Source organism: Patella vulgata, chromosome 9 (assembly GCF_932274485.2).
Source record: "Patella vulgata chromosome 9, xgPatVulg1.2, whole genome shotgun sequence".
Lineage (NCBI taxonomy): Eukaryota > Metazoa > Mollusca > Gastropoda > Patellidae > Patella > Patella vulgata.
This window is the reverse complement of record NC_065887.2, coordinates 28,873,754-28,899,557: the sequence shown is the minus strand read 5'-3', so window position 1 is coordinate 28,899,557 and position 25,804 is coordinate 28,873,754. Positions and strand designations below refer to the sequence as shown.

Genomic DNA, 25,804 nt, shown 5'->3' with positions numbered 1-25,804 from the left:
TCCGTGCTTTGAATAAAAATCATGTAGCCTTGTGAATCTGGCAATATTGTATGGGGAAAACTTAGCTATCATCGACCACTTTCGACTTCTGTTTGAAACATTATGTATTATTGACGTATTCCCACCACCACCTAAAACACGAACATCGTCAGGTGCAGGTGACAGTGAAGGTTTGTTTTCCTTTGAATCAACGTTTGGTGTTCCTTTGGACTGTTAATGATACTGACACGCGGTTATAAATATAGATATATTAATTCTGTTATAATATGGTTATAAAAGTGTAAGCCGTGATATCGTGTTATCGGAAATCAAATTCTGTAAATTTTCACGGAACCACAAAACACACTGGAAACCGTCCTTCGCCAACAAAACCTTAAAATAGACTCTGTCAGAAATTAATGTTTCTGTTTTATACTGTGAGTTTATAACTCGTTAATCAGTTATAACGTGAGGAAAGAACTCGGAGAATACCTTCCTGGCCTTCCCTTCCACCCGGCACCACTAACAAGGGTAAACGCCAAGATCGGTGGAGGATCTCCTGGTTAATGAGCCTGTGCCTTATTCACTAACCACCTGGTGTGGATGACAAACACTTTAAATCATTCAGTCAATGTTTTTAAATCAGAAGTGGTAGAGAGAGGTCATATTAATTATATGCGTATTGCACAAATCAGCATGTGTGTAGGGTACAGTTTTATTTCCAGTGACACGAAACGCGGAATCTCCTACGATATCCCATGTAGATCGATTCCGCATTCATGGAAAAGTTTTGACTTTAATCAAATCTGAGGGGAATGTAGTCTTTTAAGGCTTGTAAGTGTGTGTGTGTGGGGGGGGGGGCACCATGACCCCTTTTTGTGGACATAAATTTTCATTTCTACCAATCAACCAAATGTGCACCAAGAAGTGTAATATACCATTAATTCAGAAAACAAACAAAAAGACTTTTCAATTTATTTTTAATTCTTTATTGAAACTTCATAAAAATAATCAAATATATATACATATTACACAGTTTCAATTGTCAAAGATGTGGACGACACATACATGGTTTTTGAAATGGCATTTGACAGCAATTTTAAACCAGTACCATTTATGCATCGAAAACCAATCTTATTGAAATTTACACCAATTAATATTATTAATTTGATTATACGGATAAATACAAGTAAATGACTATTTTTACACGGCGATCACATTTGCCAGTCAGCACTTGACTATTTAAATTGTTGAAGTATCATAACTGTGCGTATTAGACTAGGCGTGTTTTACCGAGGTGATCAACCCACCTCGATTTGGTACCACTTGCGCATCCTCGATCACATGACCCAATCTGACGTCATATATTTTGGCGTCATACCTACACTGTAACAAAAATTTCCGTGAAAAAACGTAAAAATTTCCGGAAACAAAAATTACCAGGAAAATTTTATCCGTATTTGTTTTTCCTGTGATTTACAGAAATTCCTTCAATTAACATAAATTCCATTTTCAAATACAGAAAAAAAAAATCCTGGTAAATTTTGTTTCCTGACCATGAAGGTGATCAAAATTTCATTGAATTAACCATTGACTTTATACGCTTGCGTGAAATAGCTTTATTTAACGTCCGCTTCCACCGAAGTGATATCGCAAATAATTTTTAAACGTAACCTCTTTTCGCTATTATAAGAATCGAGAGCAAGGTATCACAAACCGCTACTCGTCAGTGGTTGGAGGTTTTCAGATGTAAGTTTGCGGTATTATCAATTCGCAGGTATGCAGACTCTGCCATAGAGACAAACCGACTTACACTGGCCAACCGGTTGTACTATCCGGACTTTAGCGTGCTTGATTACCAGATATTACAACTTTAACTTCCGCAGCATTAAAACATACTTTTACATATTTATGAAAATACTTACAATCTGATTACCGTATGATGAATAACAATACACTTTATAGATCTTATAAATAATGGAAATTAGATATACATGTCAATTAATATACCAAACTTTACAAAATATGATTCTTCATATTATGGTTAATAAATTGAAATGAATACTATAACATGATGATTATTAGGAATGATTATATATGTATATGATTACTTATCGTTGCACCGTTTATCCCGTAAAACAACAGAATTAAGTCCATTACAGAACGGAATAAAACATTTTATCCCTAAATTTCACGGAACTTCCTTGTCATTCCACCGTTTATTCCGTAAAATAACAGAATTAAGTCCGTTATAGAAGGGAATAAAACATTTTATCCCTAAATTTCACGGAAATTTCCTGTTTAATACTGAATATTCCACAGAAATACATAAAACACGTAATTTGAATAAATAATTCAGACAATTAACACCATTTCTCCAAAAAATCCATCGATTAACAGAAAAAAGGTGTTAAATTACGGAATTCGGCCACATAAAAAATTGATATTTTTTACAGTGTAGGGGACTGTGACTTCAGATGGTGAGAAGGGAGGTATATAAACAATTTGACGCATTGACATGATGTGACTATAAAAGATTTTTTTCTTGTAATTTTCGATAGGTTTATGAATTGGGGCAATTTCTCATAAATTTCCGATAAAAATATTTTGTATTTACACTAAAAAATATCATCTTTTTTTTATCAATACATGAAAATAATAATAATAATAAAAAAAATATAGATTTATTGTGTAAGTTATTATGTAAAGAAAAGAAAATGAAATAGACATTTGTAGTACTACATATATGCATGTAATGATTCAAAGTTACTAAAAAGTGATATGTAACTTATATTCGATGTTTTGTAACAATAAAAGTTCAGAGAACAGTCGCTCTAACCGCGAACAATCACCCACTAATATCGATGCAACGAACAGCACCCAAACCCCCAGTTACCCACCAACTTACAAAAACCATGGTTAGTAAATTATATGTTATAATATATCATTTTATATACATACTTAAGTAACCCCCATTTTAAATTCTTCCATATACAATTATTTATCATCTATTTACAAATTTGTTGTATATATTGTGCAGTTTGCAATCGCATTAAATTACTTTACAAATTTATGCCTGGGTACGAATGAACGTTGATTGTCTTTTTTTTAAAAATTAAATATATTTGCAGTAGAATAAGCTTATCACAATTTTGTATCGAATCCTTTGTTATCAAAGCCATTTGATTTTCTGTTTATTACATCCTTTTCGTCAGAAAGATAGAAGTTGGGTTTTTTCTCACTTGTTCCTATTATCGAACCTTTTCCGTTACTGTTGATATTTTTAAATCCTGGACTGGTATCATTTTTCAAGATGGCTTCCTGAAAATACAAGCGATAAAATTCATTAAGTCAGCTGCACATTGTGGGGCATTAAAGGGGGTAGCTGTAGTTTAGTGAGTAAGGCGTTGGCTCGCTAGCCTGGGGGTCCCGTGTCGGTGATACAGTTGGGGTTGGAGCGGCTAGTCATTCGGATGGAACGGATAACCGAGATTGTTAGCGTGCACGTTAAAGAACCCGTAACACTTGGAATGCAATTGCTGTCGGCGCAAAATTTCTCTCGTAGTTCACGGCCCGTCTTCATTATCCCGGTTGGTAGAGAAATTGTAGGACGTTAAACCCAATTTCATTTACTCATTTATTTCATACCTTATCATCATTCTTTATATTCTTTTTCTTCTGCGGAAGAATATCATCTAAGTATTTTAACTCATATTGGGTGAAGAAACATTCCAGAAGTTTTCTCACAACACCAGTAAACACAACCTGAAACACAAGAAATGAGATAACTTTAATATATGCATTGTAAAATACTGTTGAAAAAGTAGATAAATTGTCTTTAGGTGGTAAGAGGTGTCGTGCAAACAGCAGCGTGTATATGTTGATAGTAGAGTACTGTGGGATTTGCTCATTAAGAACGAAATGCCACATAGCTCTAAAGATGAAGTTTAACATATACTTTGGAAAGAGTAAACATACTCTGCCTCGTACATCACACTCGTTACTACTAACGGTAAATTGTTGAGCAAATTTTTGTTAGCCCTGTGAAAGTCTGAAATAATATTAAAGGATACTTACCAACAAAGGGAAACCAATGGAAATGGATTTGATTGATTTTACAACCCAGAGAGCAATGAGGCAAACCAACTGAATAAGGGTGAAAATATGAACTCTCCATAATGGAACATGACGTAGATATCGGTGGTCGGGTTGATATTTGACTGGCATCAAGAAAAGCATAAGTCTGTCAATAAACTGAAAATATAAAATAAAGAATGTTCATTTTTGGACCTAAAACTGGAAGCCAGGCGTTCCTCGTCTTGCTGTTCTTGTTGTTCTTATTCTTTGTGAGAACGTTCTTCGAAATAGCCCAAGGCTCCGTCGATTCAAGTACGAGCGACATGGAATTGTGATTAATGATTACAAGATGGCGGCGATGACATCATGTTTGGTTCCTGGTCCATAGTACACACGTACGTGTCCTTACAAATTAAAGTTCCGCGAGTCGATAGTGTAGCTCAAATTGCTATTATCTGTCTATTGGTTTAATTTTTCTTATTTCAAATATCAAAATTCGACAATTTGAAGAAGTTAGAATTAATCTGTTTACCAATCTCAAAAGTTAGGACGACAATTCTCCGCAGGAATTAAGACCCTGTCAAATAATTATTTTTCCTATTATTCATGCCCGTACTTAAGTAAAAACAAAAAGGAAAATATAGATGTTTTGTTGGAGTTTTAAAACTTGACCATTACTTTACATAGATATTCTTACCTGCATGCCTCTCAAAGCTGAGAAACCCATATAGAAAAACACACCATACAATACAGGCATAGGAATAATCTGAAAACACAAAACAGCAATCATGTTAACATATATTTATTAAAGGACTACGCTAGGATTTCATTATTTACGACAAATCTCAGCATCCGTTAATTAATTCATCAACCATTTGTCTGAGAATGCCTCGTATTCTCAAAACTCCCAGCTCTTAATATCGATTGTAACTTAAAAAATTTACCTTAACTTAAGATATTTCATATTCATCAAACATATCCCCCGCCCCACCCCTCGATTTTAAGTTAAGTCGACTCAAAACGGACTGACAGTTGTTGCTATAAGTCGGCGTTACCTTTAAGATATTTGTGATGAAAACAGCAGCTCCAGACAAAATACCAACTAATAAGGCAGTTACTCGTTGTTCTCTGTAACATAAAACACAGCACATATTAAAACATCATGGGTGGAAATAGCACGATTCATAGTATGCGTACTCTTCTGAAACATCTAATACCACTTTCTCGTTCGTCTTTTTGTATTATTATTATTTATAACAACACTTACGGATCGGCGTTACTTTTTTTCGTATCTTAATATCGTAACGGTGATTTGGTGTCAATTCTTATGATTTTATCAACAATTCATTGTAAGCCAACCTGGCCTACTTTATTTGTGAAAAGAAAACGCACAGTACTAACCTAACACCGAGGAAAGTTGGTTTTTCGCCAGGGGCGGTGCTCTCAGATTCTTTCTTCAAACTCTGTACGTGAGCAATGGCAGATACGGTAGCGGCTACATACCATGGAAGACCGAGGAGAGAATGTGCAACAATCAAGAGGGTCAGGACCATTAAATCTAAATGATAACCTTTTCCTTTCTGTAAAAAATAAATATATCAAGTTTTAATCATAGTATGCCAGAAATGATTAGTAATTATGATTAGTAAATGATGAACGTTTTATATCCTGATATTCTACCGATTTTTACTTTTACTTTCTACATAAATCATTAACAAATAAAGAATGTGTAGCTGACAGTCTCCTTTAATAATAGATAATCATTACTATATAAAAAAAAGTGCAGCGGTTGACAGTCTCCTTTAATAATAAATAATCATTACTATATAAAAAGAAAGTGCAGCGGTTGACAGTCGCCTTTAATAATAGATAATCATTAAAATATATAAAGAAAGTGTAGCAGTTGGTAGTCCCATTTTATTCTTTAAAAAAAATCCTTCACGAGCAGTTCAATATCTTTAAGCAATATAATAACCATGCTTTCTCACCTTCAGTTTATTTTCCTTTCTGTTGACAATAACGGCTGTGATCTGTTGATCCATGAAGATAAGGATGGTAGCTAGAATGGCAGGTACACCAGCAGCGAGGGCAGTCCACCAAGGATTCTTTTCACTGACTGGGTTAATAAACCAACCTCTATCTGAACGAGTAGGCTGAAGATGAAATGAATTCAAAGTCATCAATATGTCTAGAGCTTGGACGGACCATTAATGCAACACTGCTATATGTAAGAAACATGCCATGTAACGTTTACACCATTTAACCTTAACCATAACCAAACGACCTATCAGTCTTTTGCATCTCCATAGATCAAAGCATTCAATACTTTCGAATATTTTAGCAACACAATTGGCTAAAATGCAAAAATATAACTCAACACACAGTCGACGAACTGGAACATTTTTTTTTTATCTGCGATAATACTCTAGATTGAGGGGACATTAACCCCTATCATACTGTTTCTACCACAAATTTAATCTAGTAGCAGCTTTAATTTCCAAATTAAAGCACTGATCTAAATGACTAAGAATAAATATGCATGGACTCTATTTCTATAGACTTACCTTGAACTCTTCTGGAACAAGTAATTTTGGTGTTGGAAGACCAAGGGCAACATCGATACCAACCATGACAACAATAGCAATCAATACACCAAAATCACTCAACAATTGTCGTGTCTAAAAATAAATAAACACTAGAAATATGGTGAACTTTGTAAGGTGGGTTAAGATACTATTAATGTGTTGGACCTCTCTCAATTTAAATCAAATATATAATTGTTGATTTATGTTTTTTTTATACCTAAATCAATTGTGCATGTCATTAATATACAAAAAATACTTTGAACATATTTTATTGAAAAGTTTTTCCATCCCACTAAAATAAAAATGAGGAACTCAAATGTATTTAAAAAATGTAGAAAGTGTTGGATAAAGTATCTACTTACCCAGGATGGGAAGCAAGGCCATGATTTGAAGTCGATTAAGAAGATGGCAATACCGAAGGTACCAAAATACAAGAGAACAGAGAACATAAAGGCATCGGGAACATACTGGGGCACAACACAATCCCAAGTACCATTGTACAATTCACAGCTGGTTTCATTCAAAGATGGGTAGATGGATACTGTGGTGGTGGTGAGTGGCATCATGGTAGTGGTGATATTGGTATTATTTAACATGGATATGGTACCATTTAACATTGTATCGTTGATCATAGGCAGCAAATTGGTTCCACTTGTGCTTCCATTACACAAACAGCTTGGTGTTAATGGTTCATTTGGGTGTAGACGGAGGGGTGCGCCATCATGTGAGATTTCTATTAGTTTCAAGAAAGCTTCGTAGATGAAAATTAAGGCAATCAGACAAGCAAAACTCTCCTCGGTGAAACGAGTGATGTATTTGACCAAAGCACTCAGATCAAACATAACGATCAGCAACAAGAATCCTGCCGTCCAAATGCCAACCCAGCAACGGAAAGTCATGAATTCCCAGTCGTTGTCCCTGAAAGACAATATATAAATATTACTGGTCAATCTAGTCAAATATGTAGTTACTCTAGCCGTTAACGTTAATAATAACCTGGTTAGTTTCGGTATTGAGTATGTAAGAATTGATGGACAGGTGTGAGGCAGATGAAACTTACACTGTTCCGCTTGAGAACAGATACGAATCTGATTGACCGATATTTCAATACCTAAATCAATGACTTTATAATCCAAAAAATAAGTATACTTCGATAATTTTGAGAATCATTATTCATCTTCCATTAAATAGCTTTTTTTTCATATGGCGGCATGTGCATAATGGATGTAATGTTCTGTCTTTCTGCTTTTATCCCCCAAAGAGTTCCGACCATTGATGACGCAATATCTATTGGATGTGGTTGGCTGTTATATATTAATACCAATATTGCTATTTTAAATAACTATTTTATACTTACACACAGAAATTATAAATAATCTTTTCCAGTACCAGCATAGGGCCCGTACTACCCAAAATATTCATAGGTTGACCAGAAAAGACGGCAAACACTATACCAGTTACAGCCGCAGCAAAAATACACTCCATTACACCCTGTTATCATAAAACAAATGAAAGTACTGCTTTAAAAAGAGAGCTCTCAGGTGGTTAGGGATAATAAAATATTTTCATTCGGCTATAACGGCATAAGCAGTCTTTTATGTAGGAAAGCGCGATACTAATTTATATTAAGGCATGACAGACCAATGCGGCAATGACTTACCCACTCTACGTTTATTGAGGTTTTAGGTTATTCTATATAAAATGCAAATATCTATCCCATGTGGATATGTTATCGGGTGTTTCTTCACGTCAATACATCTGATAGTAATAATGCAATTGTTTGACTGGACTTAAATTTCAGAAGACGAAGCTACTAGTTACCTCGGGTCAATGACCACCAATCAGACTAATGAGTGACATAAGATATGATCATGCGCAGTTACTTACCATATATTGATCAGTTTGTATACCCAGGATGCCACCAAATGTAACATTAGGAGTTAAAGTAGCTAAGAAGATATAGACAAAAGAAGCTAGACACTGGATGTGAAGAGCATCTTTATAATCGCTTAAGTACCACGGAGCCTTCCTCTTGATGTCATCTATTAAACCTTTAAATGGTCTGAAATTAAAAAGGTGTAATTATTAAGTTTTACTCAGTGAAACGTAATTATTTTAAAGATTATGGGTAGACGATGTTTTCGAAACTGGTAGCGCAATATTGCTTGGAATATTTTGCGAGATAAGCCAGTTTTCTGGGGATAGACATTAATAAATAGCTACTAGTGGGGTTATAGTAGGTGGCTAGTCAATTTAGTATCTATATGTGTGTACTACATAATTTGACATAGTACAGTTTCTCGGGTTCCAATCATTTAAATAAATTAATACTAACCTGCCAGAAATGACAAGGGAGGGATCTGCGTGACCTTCATCTTCTGGTTCCGGTGGGGGTCTAGGAACAGAGCTAACATTTTTATCTGCAAAATTTGCAGAGGAGGCAGTTCGACGGAAATCCTAAAAAAATATAATTATATTTGTATGTTTTAAATATAGTTCACTGATATACAAATTTAAGCCAAGTGACAAGAAAGAGTTATTTAGAGGGAGCTATAGTTCTTCAGTGTGTGTGCATAGCGTGGGCCGAGAAAATTCCTCGTTTTTTTCAGGCTGGTGTTAATTTGTCAGTGGCGCAAGAAGCCTGCCAAGTAGATACAAATTAAATGTTTTTCCAATGTCCACAGTGGCATAAAGATGAGGGAATAAAATAAACATAAAGCAATGCAAACTTTAATTGACATAACTTTGCTCGATTTTAAATTCTTTAAGTTATATAGTACACGAAGTAGTAAATAATATGAACAGCCCCCTCTCAATAGTTCGAGAGCCACGGTGGCTAAGTTGGTAAGACGCTAGCCCGGCGGTCTCATGTTCGATCCCTGCATTGGCCGAGCAAGTTCATCAGGATTTTCCCACGTGGTGTCAGTGGTGCAGGACGGTGGGCCTGACAAGGACAACTGTCTAGTCGTTCGGATAGGACGATTTAACCGAGGTCCCGTGTATACATTAGCGTGCACATAAAAGATCCCCTGGCACGAATTCGATATATTAGTAGACTATAGTGCCGCTGTCCGGGCACTATTTTCCTCATAGCACACTGTATGTCATATGCCCGTCTCCATAGGAGCAGGACAGCAGGACGTTTAACCGCATTTCATTTCATTTATCTCAATTGTTCAGAATGCACCAATGGGGTGATCTCTTAAGACTGGACTAACCATGCTATGCATAACACGAGATCTGTCCAGTTCTGTAGGTTACAATGAAATCTTCTTAAATGTAACTTCTACAACTCGCAACTAACAGAGTTCGGTACCTTACCTGAGATGGCACTGCATTGGGAGGTTCAATCCTGATTTTAGGATCCCATTCGCCTGGTGGAAGCACGGTAACTTGTTCAATGAACTCATCAATACCAGCATAGAAATCTTCTTTATCCCGACATTTATAGGCCACTTCTCGGAAAATCTATAGAAAGAACAAACATTCTACAGATATCAGATTATAGTGGATTGTTTTAAACCTGTAAGTAACCACTGAACAGACTGATTTTATTACCTCCCCTTAGTTAAGGTGAATAGATCGTGGTCTTTAAATGGGATTGTATAGGGAGGTTAAACTCCCAAATAAAGTGTTTCTTAGATAAGCTTATTGATATCATGGTTTTGAAATGGTATAATAGTGTTCTTTCATCCAACTTTGATTTTCGAATGTAATGTCTAATACTGTCCTTACTGAAAATTGTGTTCGGTATTAAGTTCTAAATAAAAGTGGAAAGGCCACTTACATCATCAACAAGCATCGTTCCAATGCATCTTCCAATTTCCTGTAAATGATCGGCTTGCCCAATTGGTCCAAGTAGAATGAAAATAAAACGAGAAGGCAGTGGTACTTCACAAATATCACCAAGGATTCGGGCATCATTCAATCTGAGGAATCCACAAACTCTTTGCTCTAAGTCGTCAATTTCACCAATTAAAACGTTGGCGACTTCAGCACCACGAGGGATTTTCTTCAGGAAGCGATCGTTATGCTAAAACGAGAACAAGGAGTAATATATTTAGAAATTTATCAAGAAAATGAATATCCATTAAATGTACATTTTTCTGTAAGAAACAGTAGTTTTCTTATTAAGAAAAAAAGACGATGAAGGATAAAGGTTGTTCTAGACAGTAAAGGTGGTGTAGATTTCTGTTTTAAAGTAAACTATTGCAAAGGATAGAAAGAACAGCTGGAGAGTTGGTTCTCAAAAGCATAAACTTACCTTTTTATTAGACTCATTCTCCATACTTGAAAGACTGACGGAACTACCATGAACGTTATTTAAATTGGCTGAACTATTAACGGATGGCAAATCATTGAAATCTGTAAAAACAATATATATATATATATATATATATATATATATATATATAACATACGGTTTGTTAGCTAATGAACTATTTTATTTTGCAATAAAATGGGGTGAAAAAAACAAACGACCGTGCTACCAAGATTGCAACCAGCTAAAGAACTTCATAAGATATTTTAAAATACTGCCAAAAGTAATGATGTTTTTAATGGTGTGCAAAAGTTTAAATTTTTCAAGAAAGGCTGTGTTTTAGAGTTCAAGAAGTACTACTCATATTTCGAATTCTAAATGTCAAGGGATCTTTTACGTGAATTAATAAAAACATTGAATAGTAACCCAAGCTGTTCTCATATTTTAAAAGTAACCTAAACAGTTTCCCCATCCTAAACTAAGCAACACTTACTAGAAGAAGAAAAACCTCGAGTTAATTCAGTCTCCGTGTTCTGTCTACTGAGTCTACCCTTCTTATCGCCAGGCCTTCCTCGTTCATGTCTGTGTCTATGGTTCTTTAAACAAACGTTACGAACATGTTGGCGTATTATAGGATCCAGATTACCTGCACTAATCCATTCATCAAGAAATTTATCTGCAAACAAAAAAAGGGTAAAAGATCCAAATATTTAAAATCTATCATACTGAAAATAATTGTAATGGAATGGTCAAACCATTTAAATATGTGATAAATTGGATAACACTTAACACCAGGACAATGTTGTTGCACGTGGGCTACGAATAGTTCCCTAAAGGGTGATGTTTTCACTATCTTTATATATCTTCGCCGAATGCATACATTGTCTGTTCCGTCTGTGTTCTGTTGCACAGCTGCACTGAATTATCTATTAGAACAAAAATGTAATTTGAAAATCTATATTTACAAAAATTATACAAGACTTACCAATAACTTGGCTAATTGTATAACATTCTTCGTCTAGTAACATAGCGCTGTCTCTGATAAAACGACGGAGTTCGACTATACTGTGCATAGATAAGGATGCCACGTGAGGCTTCGACCATCTTTTACCTCCTTCTTCTACATTTTCTTCGTATTTCACCCATCTGAAGAACAAATGAGAATTAATATAATTATCGAACTGCAATTAAAAGACCCAATTTCGGTATTACCGGTGCGAATGTTTAACAAAACATTGAACCCACGAATTTGTTTATAATTTTTAAGTTCAATTACAAATTAATGAAACGAATTGCTAAAAGATTGGCGGGGTTGGGGCTCGCATTGACTTTAGGGTATGCATGTAACGTCTCAGTTTACAGTAGTCATCCCTAACAGTCCCCTTAAAGAATTCCCGGGGCTGTAGTCTAAGTAGCGAAATTATTTATTCTAGAGATTAAATAGCTATTTTATTACCGATCTAACCCCCAGGAAATCTAAACCATTTAACATGAATCCGGTAGAGAATTACATCACAACATGTTATATTAATAACTTGATCCTCATTTACAGATAACTTTTATTATATGTGGTTTTATGAGGCCAACACGCAGCAGTTTAACGATCTATTTGGCCGCCATTCTATTACTAATGATAGGTTGTTCTATAAAGCTATTGGCTAATTGGAGATTGATCGTATCATCAATGAATCATAATACATGTATAGATTACGTGTGTGATGAACGAACAGAATGGTGATTTAATTGGAGGAGAGACAGATTGATTAATCAAGATTTATTTTCTTATTTATTTTCAATTAGCGATTGAATATTATGCCTAGCCTCGACCATTATTACTAAAGTCGGTACGCTAACAAAACATAGTCTCGATTATCCAGTTTTGCATTTATTAAAATCATCATTGCGCGTTGAGCAGTAGATCGGATTTAAATCCAGTGAAAATCAGATGCATAAGACATCGAGGGTTGATTATGGTCTTTCATGTTAATAAATGTCTAATTAATAGTTTATATAACATTTCAGGCCGAAGAAAGGCTTGCAATAGGCAGATTTAGCTCTTGCATAATGTATGTTCGAAATTAAATGAATAACCAGCAATTTACTAAAATTTGACCAAAGTGTAATATTTAGCTAAGCCTGGAATATCAATGAGCATAACGGCTCGTGTATAATTCCAGGAAGATGGATTTTGTCCTGGGAGTGCCGTTTGCGCCTACAATATAAATCGAATTCCATCTTTATGTGCCATACTGTACTGCTGTCTACTAATTAGCAAGCGAAACCCTAATGTCAAGAATAGAGAGAACAAGCCTTCTAGAATCTGTGAGTAGAGGCTATTCTGAGACACAGATTACTATGAGCAACTAATGAACGAACTCTTGCATCAGAGCCACTAATGACAACGTTTCTACAATTTTCACTTGCCCCCTGGACTAATATGATCTTCAATGAGGTTGCTATAAACGTATTAATGTCATCAACTGCTGGAAATACAGATAGCCAGAGGAAGGTTATTCCGGGTCAATTTGGTGTTCTACTTCTCGCTATATTTACCCAATGTCTCACCCTTATTACGCGATATATTTGTGTGTCTCAATGACAAAGCTTTTTTTGTATTGATATTTCGAAAAGAAAATCGTGATTGTGTAAATGGGAGTTTCAAAAGCTTGAGTATGAAGGGGGTTATTTGACATCTCATCAAAAACGTGAATCACATATACAGTTTACTTATTATATAAATGCCCTAAAAATACATGTTCGTGCAAAATACTTATTTCGGAAGTTGTCTAGACGGCGACAGGTCAATTTTCATAACCATAGGAACTTTCCGACTAAAGCTCTTGCATTATGCCTAATAAAATGCGTAACGAGAATTAAATATTTTTTTACTTAGACATTGTAAAATCACCAATTATAGTCAAATAAAAGGAATGGAAGACAGCAATTCATAATTTCACATACCTGGCTATCTCTCTCCATTCATAATCCTCATTCCTTTTCTTCAAAATGTCCATTTCCACAAATACCTTTTTCGTTTTGTGTTTAGGGTCATTGACTTTATTGAGGAGATCCTGAACTCTGTCAGTTGGATCACACATGTTGTCGTCAGCTTCCTTATCTCCCCCTTCCTCGTTTATAGCTCCTGAAAAAAATAGAAATAAAACACGGTTTTAGAAATTCGGATGGTGCAGTGAGGCGTTTAAGCTTCATAATCAAGCAAACAACACTATAACCCACAGTGCCTAAAATTAACCAATGTTTATTTTCTGGCACCTAAACATTTCAATAGTGCAATCGTTAAATTTCAGATTATCCTTATAGAATCCTTTTCATGTTTACAAGAGATCACAATATAATTTTTACTACCACTAATCCTTCCCATCTCAAACAATTTTAAGATCGTCAGTATCTCAAATTTTCAATGGTATATATAACCACCCCTTCTTTAGGGCATTATGGGAGATTGGATTAAAGGCTGGCGTTCTCGCTTTTATAGCTAAAACATAGATAACATAAAGAGAATGCTGAAGATTTCAGTCAAATTGCTCCACTTTGAACAGAAATATTAGCATTGAATTTTAGACCTAACCTCGATCATCATTACTAAAGTCCGGTACGATAAAACACAAAGTCTCGATTATCCACTTTGACGTTAAATCATCCATCACAAAATGTATTCAAACCCAGTAAATACCACAGGCTAGCGATGGCATCGATAGTTAATTATGGTCTCGATAAGTTAATTAATGACTAATTAATAACTAAGAAAACATTTCAGACCTAAAGATTTAGCTCTTGCATAATGTATGTTTACTAGCCGAATTACATACCAGAATTGACAAATGTAATTATCTATCCTTAGTTTCAAATAAAACAAAGTACCGTTGTTATTAATCAGCCAGTTAAAATAGTTTTGATGAAGAGTTAGACTATCTTCTACGTCATGGTTCTAAATATGAAAGTAGACATTTTCCGTGTCGTACATTCAGATAACGTTTTGTTGTACGACGTATCATTAACAGGTAGTGGCTAATTGCACACAACTTATATACCTATATTACTTGTTTCCTGTTGTCATAAAACATATTAAACAACTATTAACTAATTCTCTGGGTTTTTGTATATAGATTAAATAATTTATTAAAAGCGAGCCAATTTTCTGAATATTGGACTCACGTACATAGAGGCCGCAAATGCGGGTGCATAGGCGTTGTTTTCTTTTTCATATTTATTTTTTTAAGTCAGTGTTAAAATGGATGCTGATTACCTATTTATATAACCAAAGAATATGACGGTTTTCATCACTCGTTAAAACCAACTAGGGACCTTTAAGAATATTTCTTAACAACTACACTTGCATTGTGACTCGAACAGAAATTGGGCACAATTATTATCTTACCAAACTTTATTTACTATAAGTAATGTCCAGAAAAACACGGGACTGCTAAAAACAAAAAATGATTCTAATATTATTTGTAAACTGAACAGAAAAAAAACAACAGGCCTCTATTTGTTGAAAGAGTTCAATTTCATGCTCAGGTTGATTTTTGACGCGTGAAAATTGGTGAGAAAAATGGTTCTCCCTTTAGAACTCACGTTCGGAATTTAACAACTAAAAGGTGACGTGACGGTCAGTTTCACAGGGCTATGACAAATGTTCCTTTTAACTTGTATACATCTTAAACCTTTATTTTAAACCATAAAGTGGACACAAAAACCAAAAGGACAAACGAAAATTTTCTATTTAATTCACAAAGTTAACAAGACAAAGAACGTAGATGGGCTGAAACGTTAACTGTTTTTGACTAGACGAAACAATTAACTTAAATGTCCTTGGCCGTATAAAAACTCTTTACAATGTTTAATGTCATAAAAAAAAATGAAAAACGGCTCTACATTTTTAATCGACGTATTAAAGTACTATTTGGAAATGTAATATGTTATTCAGGAAGGCGTTGATGTGGGTTGATTAGTATATTTTCTTCTTTATTTTTTTGAAAAAATTAAACGGAATTGGAATTTAACACTACATTATAACATAAGTTTGCAATTAGTTTTATATCCCATGATGACGTACTTAGAAACTAAAGGAAATCAAAATCTGTAAAGTACGATAATACTAACTTTCTACTGTACATTCATGTAAATAAACACGTATATTGAATGTATTTTATAAGAACTGAGTAAGGAAATGTATTAAATATCCAGATCAATTATATAAAACAGAGAATGCACAAGACATTACGCGATCTAAAAAGCGGTCATATATTTTAGGTAAATCTAAAATGTATATTGTTCAGCTGTGTTGTAAAAATACTGCTTTAATAAGCTTGTTACGGTTTTCACCGAAAACACATATACATCGTTGGAAAGTGGCGGGGCCTATAATGAAACCAAATGGAGTCGGTGACAATAACCACGTGACGCGTTATCTAACAAAACTAAGCTTTATATAATAAGCATATATTATAATTCCTTTGGTTAGCTGTAAGTTCAATATGTATCCGGTGTCCAATATAATTCAAAACCGTCTTAGCCGTCTTCATTTTCCTAGGAAACAGTAGTATTAAAAAGTGATAATTTAAGAAAAGGGGGCCGCATGAAAACTCATACTATCATATTTGATAGTAATCACTTCTAACTATCGAAGAGATAAAAACAAATTGAAGATTGAGTTCGCCATCAATTGATTGTGCACAATTAAGATTTTTGATTTTTTTTTCAAGAATAGTCTGTTTATGAATCTGATACTAGAATTTAATCTTAAACTCTACTTACCATTTTCGATAGCATGGGGTCTTTCTGGTCTGGTTGGCATTCGAATATCCATATACATGGATGTCCCCCTTTTCAGCTCTGAAAAAGATAATCCATAACATTAGAGATATGGTTTGTTTTCCCATTGAAATGAGATGCGTCAAGCTGTTAATTCACACTACAGATACCCTGGCTGTGTTATTCGATTACTATTGGTAAACAATGACAGACTGACCATAAGGAAATTTAGACAATGCCCAGTGGCTTGGGACATTTGGGTAACAAAATGGGCCACTGGGCCGGATAAAAAATACTGCTGATAAGGTCATGATCAATAACACACCTGATATCTGATAACATCTTTTTTAAATTAGAAATGATCAGAAATCATCAAAAACAATTTCTTTTTAAAAAACATCCCGTGTTATTAAGCATACTCGATGGATTCAGTAGCTGGTAACATCGGCGGCGATGGTCATCAGAGATTCTCTCACCCAGTGATCTTGAAATGAATTCATAAAAACTTACCCCTTGGTTTGGGAGGATGGGTAGGTGGCTTGTCTTCGTTATTGTCCATTCTTGATTTTACTCCTTAACAAACAATCTATAAGATAAATTTGTAGAAATATAGAACCAAATAGAGCAACTATATATTGCGTGGTATGAATGTCAGAATCAGGATTAGAAACATATACATGAATATACAGACAGCTAGTTCATCAAACTCCCATTAAACGATTGTCGTCATCGACCATTTAAAACTAAATATAGGCATATATAGGCAGAAATACGTGTAGATCATTTGCTTTCTGTTTCCTTGGGAGGGAAAAAACGCTGTATATATATTTTTTTAAAATCGAAGATATGTCGTCATTTCGTACGGCAAAATCTGATATTATTATTTTTAAAGGTAAATCATTAGCTTTAAACATGGGGGTCCAACATATCCCTGTATTTTTATACGTTAAAAGGACATTAATAACGAAGTGCGGTTGTGCATTATTATGATTTTAATATCTATCTTTCCGTTATGAACCAAATAAATGATTTACGTGGTTCAGGCGTTCAAATATGTCAAGGCCAGCTATAACCCTATCTCAACGTTTATTTTATTCTTCAAATTTAAAATACATGTATCACATTTCATAAATTTATATAATGAAACAAAAATTCGTTTTTTTATCTTCAAATATTATGAAAATGCTTTGGTTTCTGTTCTGCACAGCGTTACTATCGCTTTAAATCTTGAATTTATTTAATTTTCAAATTATGTTTTATGGTTTAATTGGGTGGGTCTCCTTTTGGGCTCTTTTGTATATCAATAACAACGATGATGTGCCTATTTAGGCTATTTATATTCACACAAAAACACATTCATACGAGCGCATATTTATACAAATATAGCTTCAAACCCAGACCTGTATTGAATTAGGTTAGTCGCACGTATTATTATGATTAGTAATGACCGAGCTCTTTCGATTAAATTTTTGTTTGAAGCGACTTAGAGGAAGTGGGTTTGTTTACTAAATTTTGCCTTAAAATGTCGACAGTGGAACATAAAATCGGGTATATCTTAAAATTGGCTATATCTAGCGACATAAAATCTTCAAAAATCAAAGTATAAGCAGGTCGTGACGTTAGCAGATCTTCTATACTATGCGTTCTGCCATTTCTCTAGTATTGTCTTGATGATCTGCCCACATCACCCCATATTCCTGAAGCAATGGCCTGAGAAATCCCTCTCTAGGCCTTGCTCTTCTTACACTGAAAACTTGAGTTTCTGACGGAGTGTGTCCATCTCATCGTCCAATCAAAGTACAGTAAAATAAAGTGAATTTTCATGACTGTCGCTCAACGGGGTGACTGATTAAAAAAAAAATCCCATTGTTTGTTCATGCTGATTTCAAGAATTTGTTTTACCCTTGGGTGCATTGGGAGCAAACATCGATATTCATATCGTTAAACTTGACCGTCGCTGAAACTCGCTATTGGAACGAAAATTCTTTGAATTAGGTCTAATCAAACGAAACACTGCAAGGAGTATGGCACCACCCCAGCTTACATTAACTTTCGTTTCATGTTAATCTTTGGATAATTAAACTATTAGTTGAGAATGATTGGGTTGTGTTTGAATAATCTGTCTACGATAAGTAAACTTTCATTTTATTTATCTGAATCACTCAATATATAAATCATTTTACAGTAGACGTAACTGTGCGTATCGATCCATTTAGATGACAATAACGAATATCGAGATTACACCAATACGTAGAAATATGTAAATTTAATGTACAAATATCTTCTAAACAAATGGTTATAAAATGTTTTAGTTATCGTGGAAGCATCAGCGATGGTCAACGTTATTTGAATCTAAAAACTGAAGTCGATAAATCAGGTGTAAATAACATTTGTTGCAGCATAAATCAAAATTGAACCACATGTTAGTCCCGAAATAACCTGGTTTATGTCGACTGAAAGTTAAACTCGTGTTGAATGTAAAGAAACTGAATGGCATTACATACTATTTTTAGAAACATTATAACTCGGAAACTTAAATACATCCACAGCTATTGAGCATAAGTTTAGTTAATACCTCACTGTAATCCACACAAATCTGATACCCCTCTGAGGATGACTACCCATCTAAACAATCTTAAAATCATACGTATACTTTATACCCAACTTCACTATAACAAATCTTCTTGTGTTTACCTTAGATGAAACCTGATGACTTGTTGAAGCTTCACATGTTCCTAGAAGTTTCGATGGATAATAATATTATTCCTAACCGACTTTTAAAAAAAACGTTTCTTAAATATTATCATACATCCCCGCGTCCTTTATACATGAATACCTCGTAATGATATTTGCAAATGTCAACTATATACCATGAACTGTATAACACCATAACATTATTGCAATCCGGTGGTAACAGAGCTATAGGTAAATAGGACACACGCGTCTACGGTTTCTTTTAGGACCTTGTATTTTCGATTACTAAAGGTCTTGACGTCTTGAGGGACACACATTTTACGATATAATCACAAAAGTAAACCAATTCTCAGCTTAATCTTACATCCGCATAAAGGATTATACGCTGATACATATATCAATATTTTGTAAATTAATGGAGAACAGGATTGAAATGAAATGTATCCGGTTTAATGTCCTTCTGTTCTGCACAGACTCGGCTTATAAAGATGCACAGTGGGACTACGGCCTAATCGTTATTTCGAAATCCAACTGTCGAGGGTACTTTTACGTGTGCACAAATGAAAACACGGGACCTCGGTTTGTCGTCCCATGCGAACGGCTAAGGAGGAAAAGTAAAGTGTAACGGTTTATTATCTAAATTATATATATTATAAAAAGAAAAAAGAAAACCTTAAAAACTTTACATTTCATTTTTTGAGAAACTATTAATGTGGTCTTAGGAAAAAATTATAACCGTTTTTGCCCAGCAAAACGTTATCTTTGGCCTTCTTTCATTTTGGGTAATAATTACATAGAAAACGGACGCTCTGAGTTAACAGAGCTCATCAATTACACAATTCGAAAAATGACATTGGGGCAATTTGACATTCTTATAATAATGGCCCACCATCAAGCGACAGTGGTCGATGTAATTAATTACAACCGTACTAACACTCATTAGCAATAACTCTCGTAAGGTTTAGGATCAATCCTTTGCTCTTAAGGATGCTTAATAATCCGTTAACACGTCGACTCTGAATGTTGAATAGCTGTTTGGCACAGAAATCAAAGTTCAGAGATCTTCAATAAACAGCAATTATCTATAATCAGACTTTTGTAATATCAATCACGTGTGTTATGATTTATTTGACCAATCACGGCACTGCGTCATATTAACTCCATCAAAGAAACTTTCTGTGGGATTAAAAATATGATAAAGCAGACGTGAGTGTCTTTATAATGATAACACAGAAAAATTTACAACATTCAACCAACATGAAACGTACAAATTATATTTGAATGGATGAGATTACAAAAACATCAAGGCACGGGCTCGTCCCCCCATATTTCTAACGATTTCTTTATAAAGTCGATTGACTTCATTTGTTAGGGCTTCTTTGTAACACTAGATAAGGAGTCAATTTTATACAAATATTTAATTTACAACACTGTCAAATTAATTTATGTTACATTTGCTTTTTAATCAAACAAAGAAATATGTTACCTACATTTTTTAAAAAATACAATATTGGATCTAAATATTTTCTGAATTTTATATAAAAATTGATTTACTGTTTCTAAATATAGCAAATATTTTTAAAACAAAGGACGTTGTGATACTTACATATTGAAATACGTATATGTTTCAAAATAATTGTCAGGCTCTACGAAGCACTATATTCGGGGAATATAGACTACAGACTAAAAATAATACCAGCTTTCTTAAAGGACAACCAAACGATTGTGGAAATTTCCTAAAAATGAGCATTTCTCTAAGTATCATATTAATTTAAGGAGTTTATCCAGGATATAAATGAGGTTGTTTCTAAATAATAGTTCTGATTGGTCAGAGTTTCGCTACATGCAGACATGGCATGTAATCTTCAAAACCGTAACCCGATTGGACAAATCCCATTATGATGATGATGCGTTTTAATAAATTTTATTCTGATAATGGTCTTTTATAAAATAAATATCGCGACTAGCGTCACATTTTCTTCTTTGTAATAATTTTATGCAAAATTTGTTTTTTCAACACGTGTTGCTACTTCTGATCATAGCCATTGTCCTTCTCATTTTATTTCAATTAGGAAACCTTATGTAACGACGGTAACCTTAACCCTTCGACCCTTCAAAATTCTTTAAATGCATGTCCAGTCGGAGATGATACAAAGCGGGCGCCATCAGTCTAGACGGATATTTGTGTGTCGATATTACTGCTGACAGTCAATACTAAAAACATAATATGTTCTGAAGACATCAATTCATGTTCTGTGATATTTTTAGCTAAATTTATTTCTAACTTCTTTTGAGCCCCCTTTTTAATATATACAACACGGGAAAACTTTTAAAGTACACATGAATATATAATTGTGTGAGGTAGCCTAAAAAACGCACTTTAAGACTTTGAGTCCAACAGTTAACGCAGAAAAACTACAACAATGAACCCCTAGTCGAAACATCGCCCAGTCATTTGATGCCATATATTTGTATCCTACTGTATACTCACTTCAATTACTAGATGTCAATGGAACAGTTTAAAGAGTCGGTAGAACATTCGTTAAGAATCCAATCCCTAAATGATCGAGCATATCGTGGGTCTCCGCTTGAAACCTCGTATAACGAAAAAATGCGGAAAATTAGTAAAGGAGTTAACAGAAAAAATCTGTTTTACATAATACTGCCGCATTTTTCTTAATAACATATCAATTTGGTGAAAATATGTGTACGTTTTGATTCATGAACATTTTTAAGTGAAAATATTTATTTATTCTAAAATATAATCGAAAAATGTTATATACGTGTTTTTGATTCTAGAAAGATGACCAATTCTTCGGGTACGTGTTTTTTGATCAACGAAAGTTTAAATACAAGTTTAATAAAACAATGTTAAAATAATTAGTTTTGAGCTTTCGAAATTTTATAAAAATGGAATAATATAATAATTTCATGTGTCTGATATATTTTATATGACAATTATTTAATTTTGTAATAACGAGAATTTTCAGATGGGTCGTAATTTTGGAAAACTGAAAAGTACAGTTCCCGATACAATGCCAAAGGGTTAATATGAGTATGGCACTGGAATCCGCACTGGCTCAGTGAGTAATGCACTGGTTCGCAAACCATTGCGTACCGGATTCGATCCCGGTGTTGACCTAGACAGTTCCTCGGGATTTTCCAGCTGTCAGCTGTGCAGGTCGGAGAGGGTCTGGCAAGGAACAACATCTAGTCATTCGTATGGGACCCCCACCGCCACCTAAAACATCAGATACTCGGGATCTGTAACGTCAACTGTGGCAGGGCAGGACCATTCTTTCCATCATCATACTGTGGCATCGCCACACCAATACCAACCAGATTCATGCTATATAGAGATACCAAATCATACCAATACCATGCTACCCATGTTGCTAGTTACCATTATATACCACAGGAGCTTTGAGTCGCATCCGTGTCTAAGGCTCGGGTACTCATACTCATGACTTACAGGCATTGTGTTGGACGCCCTTTCCTGAAGGTGGTATAGGGGTACCCAGTAGTGTCAGCATGTTGTCTAGGAGGTAGTGGCGGGATATTACTGATGTCCTAGACTGAAATCCTTCTTCCAAAGTTATGGTTGCATATTCCAGCTCCATCTTCTGCAAGTCTATGTGCGGCCATACCAGGGTCTTTCGTCCAATTGCGACTGGAACCCGACTATTTTTCCAATCGCGTCTGGCTGGTGGCAATAGTGGCATGCGTCCACGACTAGGAAGGCCTGCTGCTTCCTGTGCTTGTGTTCTTTCTGGACATGGTCGCTTCTGAGCAGAAACTGGTGCCGGACTGAGGCTTCTCTTGATCGGATTATTTAGGGGAGAAATTGGTGGTGTATCTAGCAATACAGGTTGTCTGGCGGCTTCCATCTCTACGGTAACCCTTGAGACATCTTGAAGAGATACTGTGGTCTTCAGCTTACGGGTGCAGACAAAAGGTTTGTTCCATACCATTCTCCTGTCTTGCGAGTCAGAAGATACTCCAAGAAATTCGGTCAAGTTAAACTTCCTCATTTCCAAATGGGATCCTTTAAGGCCGATGCCAACACCAGGCGGTCTCAGGTTGTTGGAGTTTGGTAGAAGAGTTAACTTTCGGGTTAAAGAACCCAAGGTCCGAGGGTCTTGTACGGCGATTTTCTTTAGGGTGACCCTGTACCACACGTTATCTTCATCAGTCGCGAACAGCGCCACTCTGCCATCCTTCTAATAGTGATATCTGTAGGAGTGACCAGATCGGCAAGGTTGAACGATGGTTGATGAGGATAATACTTCTCCAGTGAAGGAGTTGGCGTTATCTCCCCTTCGGCACAGATAGGCAACACATCACTGACACTCTCGCGGTCACCTTTGAAGGTTCTCCATTATTCTGTCCATTCTCCTTCTGACCGGAAAGGATCTGAAAACTTACGGATCCAGTCCAGCATCATCTGTCTTGTAAGCTGGAATAGTGGTGAAGCCAACTTTGGTACCGTGGCAACTCGTTTGTAGACTGGGGGGGGGGGGTGATGGCGTTATACGACTGAAGGATCGGAAGTCTCGACAGAATAAACACACAACCTTCATTCGTTTATGGGGAGTCGCAGCCAAGTGGTCCTTTAGTTGTTTCTTCGTTACAACGACCCAAGGCAAGACCCAATCCCGCAATTCAAGTTAGACATCTTGGAAAGCCTAAAATGTATAATAATGTGAAAACCTTAAGTTTTGAGAACTATAAAACGTTATCAATAATGCCATCATGTGTATCTAAGAACGTAACTATTCGGGCATAGGTCATCTTATAATCAAACAGCCATCATCCACGTATACTATGTCCTTACAGTTTCTCTATAATAGGCTATTGCTCCCATCCTCCATTAATTCTTCATTTGAGTTCGGTACTTTCAATGCAGCTCCGAATTCATTTGGAAAGATCCTGTGTCACTGGGCCTGACAAGAATCGCGGGGCGACTAAAAGATTATTTCATATCCTTTTTAATGGCACACATGCGCAACACACGATTAAACGGTCTGTAATAGAAAAATAATTACATAATAGCTGATCACAAACGAAATCTATTCAGCTTCGAATGGCATACAATTCGCGGAAATGGCATATAACGGCGGGGAAACCTAGACCGATCACCGAGTGGAACTTCACAGAGAAAGTTGAGGGATAGCTCAGTCTCCACCCTCGCACCGCTAGATCGATTACCGTGAAACTTTCATCTGCAATTTGAATTTTTTCTCTTTTTGCCATGAACCTGGGCACCTAAGGCCCATGCCTAAGCTGGGCTTTTAGGGATGGGTAGAGCTAAAGCTTCTGTCGATTCGGTAAAGCAGTCGCTGATTACTATAATATATCGATTACCTATATTGGTGAGCGGCAAAGGTCCAGGGATGTCCATGGCGATTCTCTCCATTGTAAAAGCAAGAACAAAGGCGTTTAATTGGGCCATTTTTCTATTATTATGACATCTTTTGGTACGGCGTAAGAAAACAGCGTAGCTATTGTTCGTATTTGTAGACTTACAGGCTTTGTCTAATGCAGTGGTTCTCAACCTTTTTTTGCCAACGGCACACCTTGGAACACATGAGAAAATAGCGGCACACCTGGCTAAATATATGTAAAAAGAATTTGAATTTTGCAAAATAAAAACATGTCAAGTCATAGACGGCATACAACCGTAGGCACAAACTAGTCATATATTACAGTTGTTAATATTTGCAATTCAAAACCACGTATATTATTATACGCGGTTTTGATTGTATGCCATTTTATACGTGATATTTATTTAGACATTTTCAGACATTTAAAACTGTCGTAGCTAAACGAGGTTTTGATATTCAGAAGCGCGCTTTTACGAGCTTTACAGTGGTATCAAAAAGTGTTTTTGGCCAAAAATCGGTTATACGAGGTTTCAAGCGGAGACCCACGATATTATAGTTGATCGTATTGGCGGAGCTTTGTGCTTTTTTCGAAGCAAGAACACGACGAGTAACGCCTGTTGCTGGTCCAATGGTACAGCCAGAATACGTAGAGGAGTCGCATTCAGCTGTAAATATACAACTAGTTGCAAATCACATAAACGATATAAGTAACAGTATCCATATTAAACTAAATTTTCTATGGAACTATGCCCCCCCCCCCGCGACACACACACACACCACCACCCAACGTGCACCCACCAGACATTGGGCTAATTCGTCTCCGAATATACAACTCTTGAATAACATAACGAATATTCGCCATTTCGCTGGCTAGAGAATTCGCTACATTTCATTTCACTGTACGAAAGATCTTTTGTCTATTTGAAATGGTGTATTGATAAACATTTTAATAATAAAACATATTTCGCGCCTTTTTAAGTGTTTCTGTCAGTTTCATTTTCCATTATTATGCTAATGAAGACCCCCGTGTGATTCTGCATATTATAGTC

The 25,804-nt window shown here is 35.4% G+C and overlaps 1 protein-coding gene across 4 annotated transcripts in view; it reads right to left on the bottom strand.

Moving 5' to 3' along the window:
- Positions 1-952: 952 nt before the first annotated feature.
- LOC126831673 (sodium bicarbonate cotransporter 3) overlaps positions 953-25,804 on the bottom strand; it is a 43,256-nt gene continuing 18,404 nt past the window's right edge. For 3 of the 4 annotated variants that reach the window (XM_050562295.2, XM_050562294.2, XM_050562296.2), the window contains exons 2-21: positions 17,188-17,263; positions 16,681-16,758; positions 13,864-14,044; positions 11,888-12,048; positions 11,396-11,578; positions 10,906-11,006; positions 10,429-10,674; positions 9,963-10,109; positions 8,977-9,098; positions 8,529-8,703; positions 7,999-8,132; positions 7,004-7,559; positions 6,621-6,734; positions 6,045-6,209; positions 5,458-5,636; positions 5,112-5,184; positions 4,754-4,822; positions 4,057-4,233; positions 3,628-3,744; positions 953-3,300 (exon numbers count right to left, since the gene is read on the bottom strand). In XM_050562295.2, coding sequence (XP_050418252.1) covers positions 3,124-3,300; positions 3,628-3,744; positions 4,057-4,233; positions 4,754-4,822; positions 5,112-5,184; positions 5,458-5,636; positions 6,045-6,209; positions 6,621-6,734; positions 7,004-7,559; positions 7,999-8,132; positions 8,529-8,703; positions 8,977-9,098; positions 9,963-10,109; positions 10,429-10,674; positions 10,906-11,006; positions 11,396-11,578; positions 11,888-12,048; positions 13,864-14,044; positions 16,681-16,758; positions 17,188-17,236 — 3,204 coding nt within the window. In that variant the 5' untranslated portion in view covers positions 17,237-17,263 and the 3' untranslated portion in view covers positions 953-3,123. Of the gene's footprint in view, positions 3,301-3,627; positions 3,745-4,056; positions 4,234-4,753; positions 4,823-5,111; positions 5,185-5,457; positions 5,637-6,044; positions 6,210-6,620; positions 6,735-7,003; positions 7,560-7,998; positions 8,133-8,528; positions 8,704-8,976; positions 9,099-9,962; positions 10,110-10,428; positions 10,675-10,905; positions 11,007-11,395; positions 11,579-11,887; positions 12,049-13,863; positions 14,045-14,784; positions 14,907-16,680; positions 16,759-17,187; positions 17,264-25,804 lie in introns of those variants that run through there. The other variant, XM_050562297.2, reaches the window with a different exon arrangement.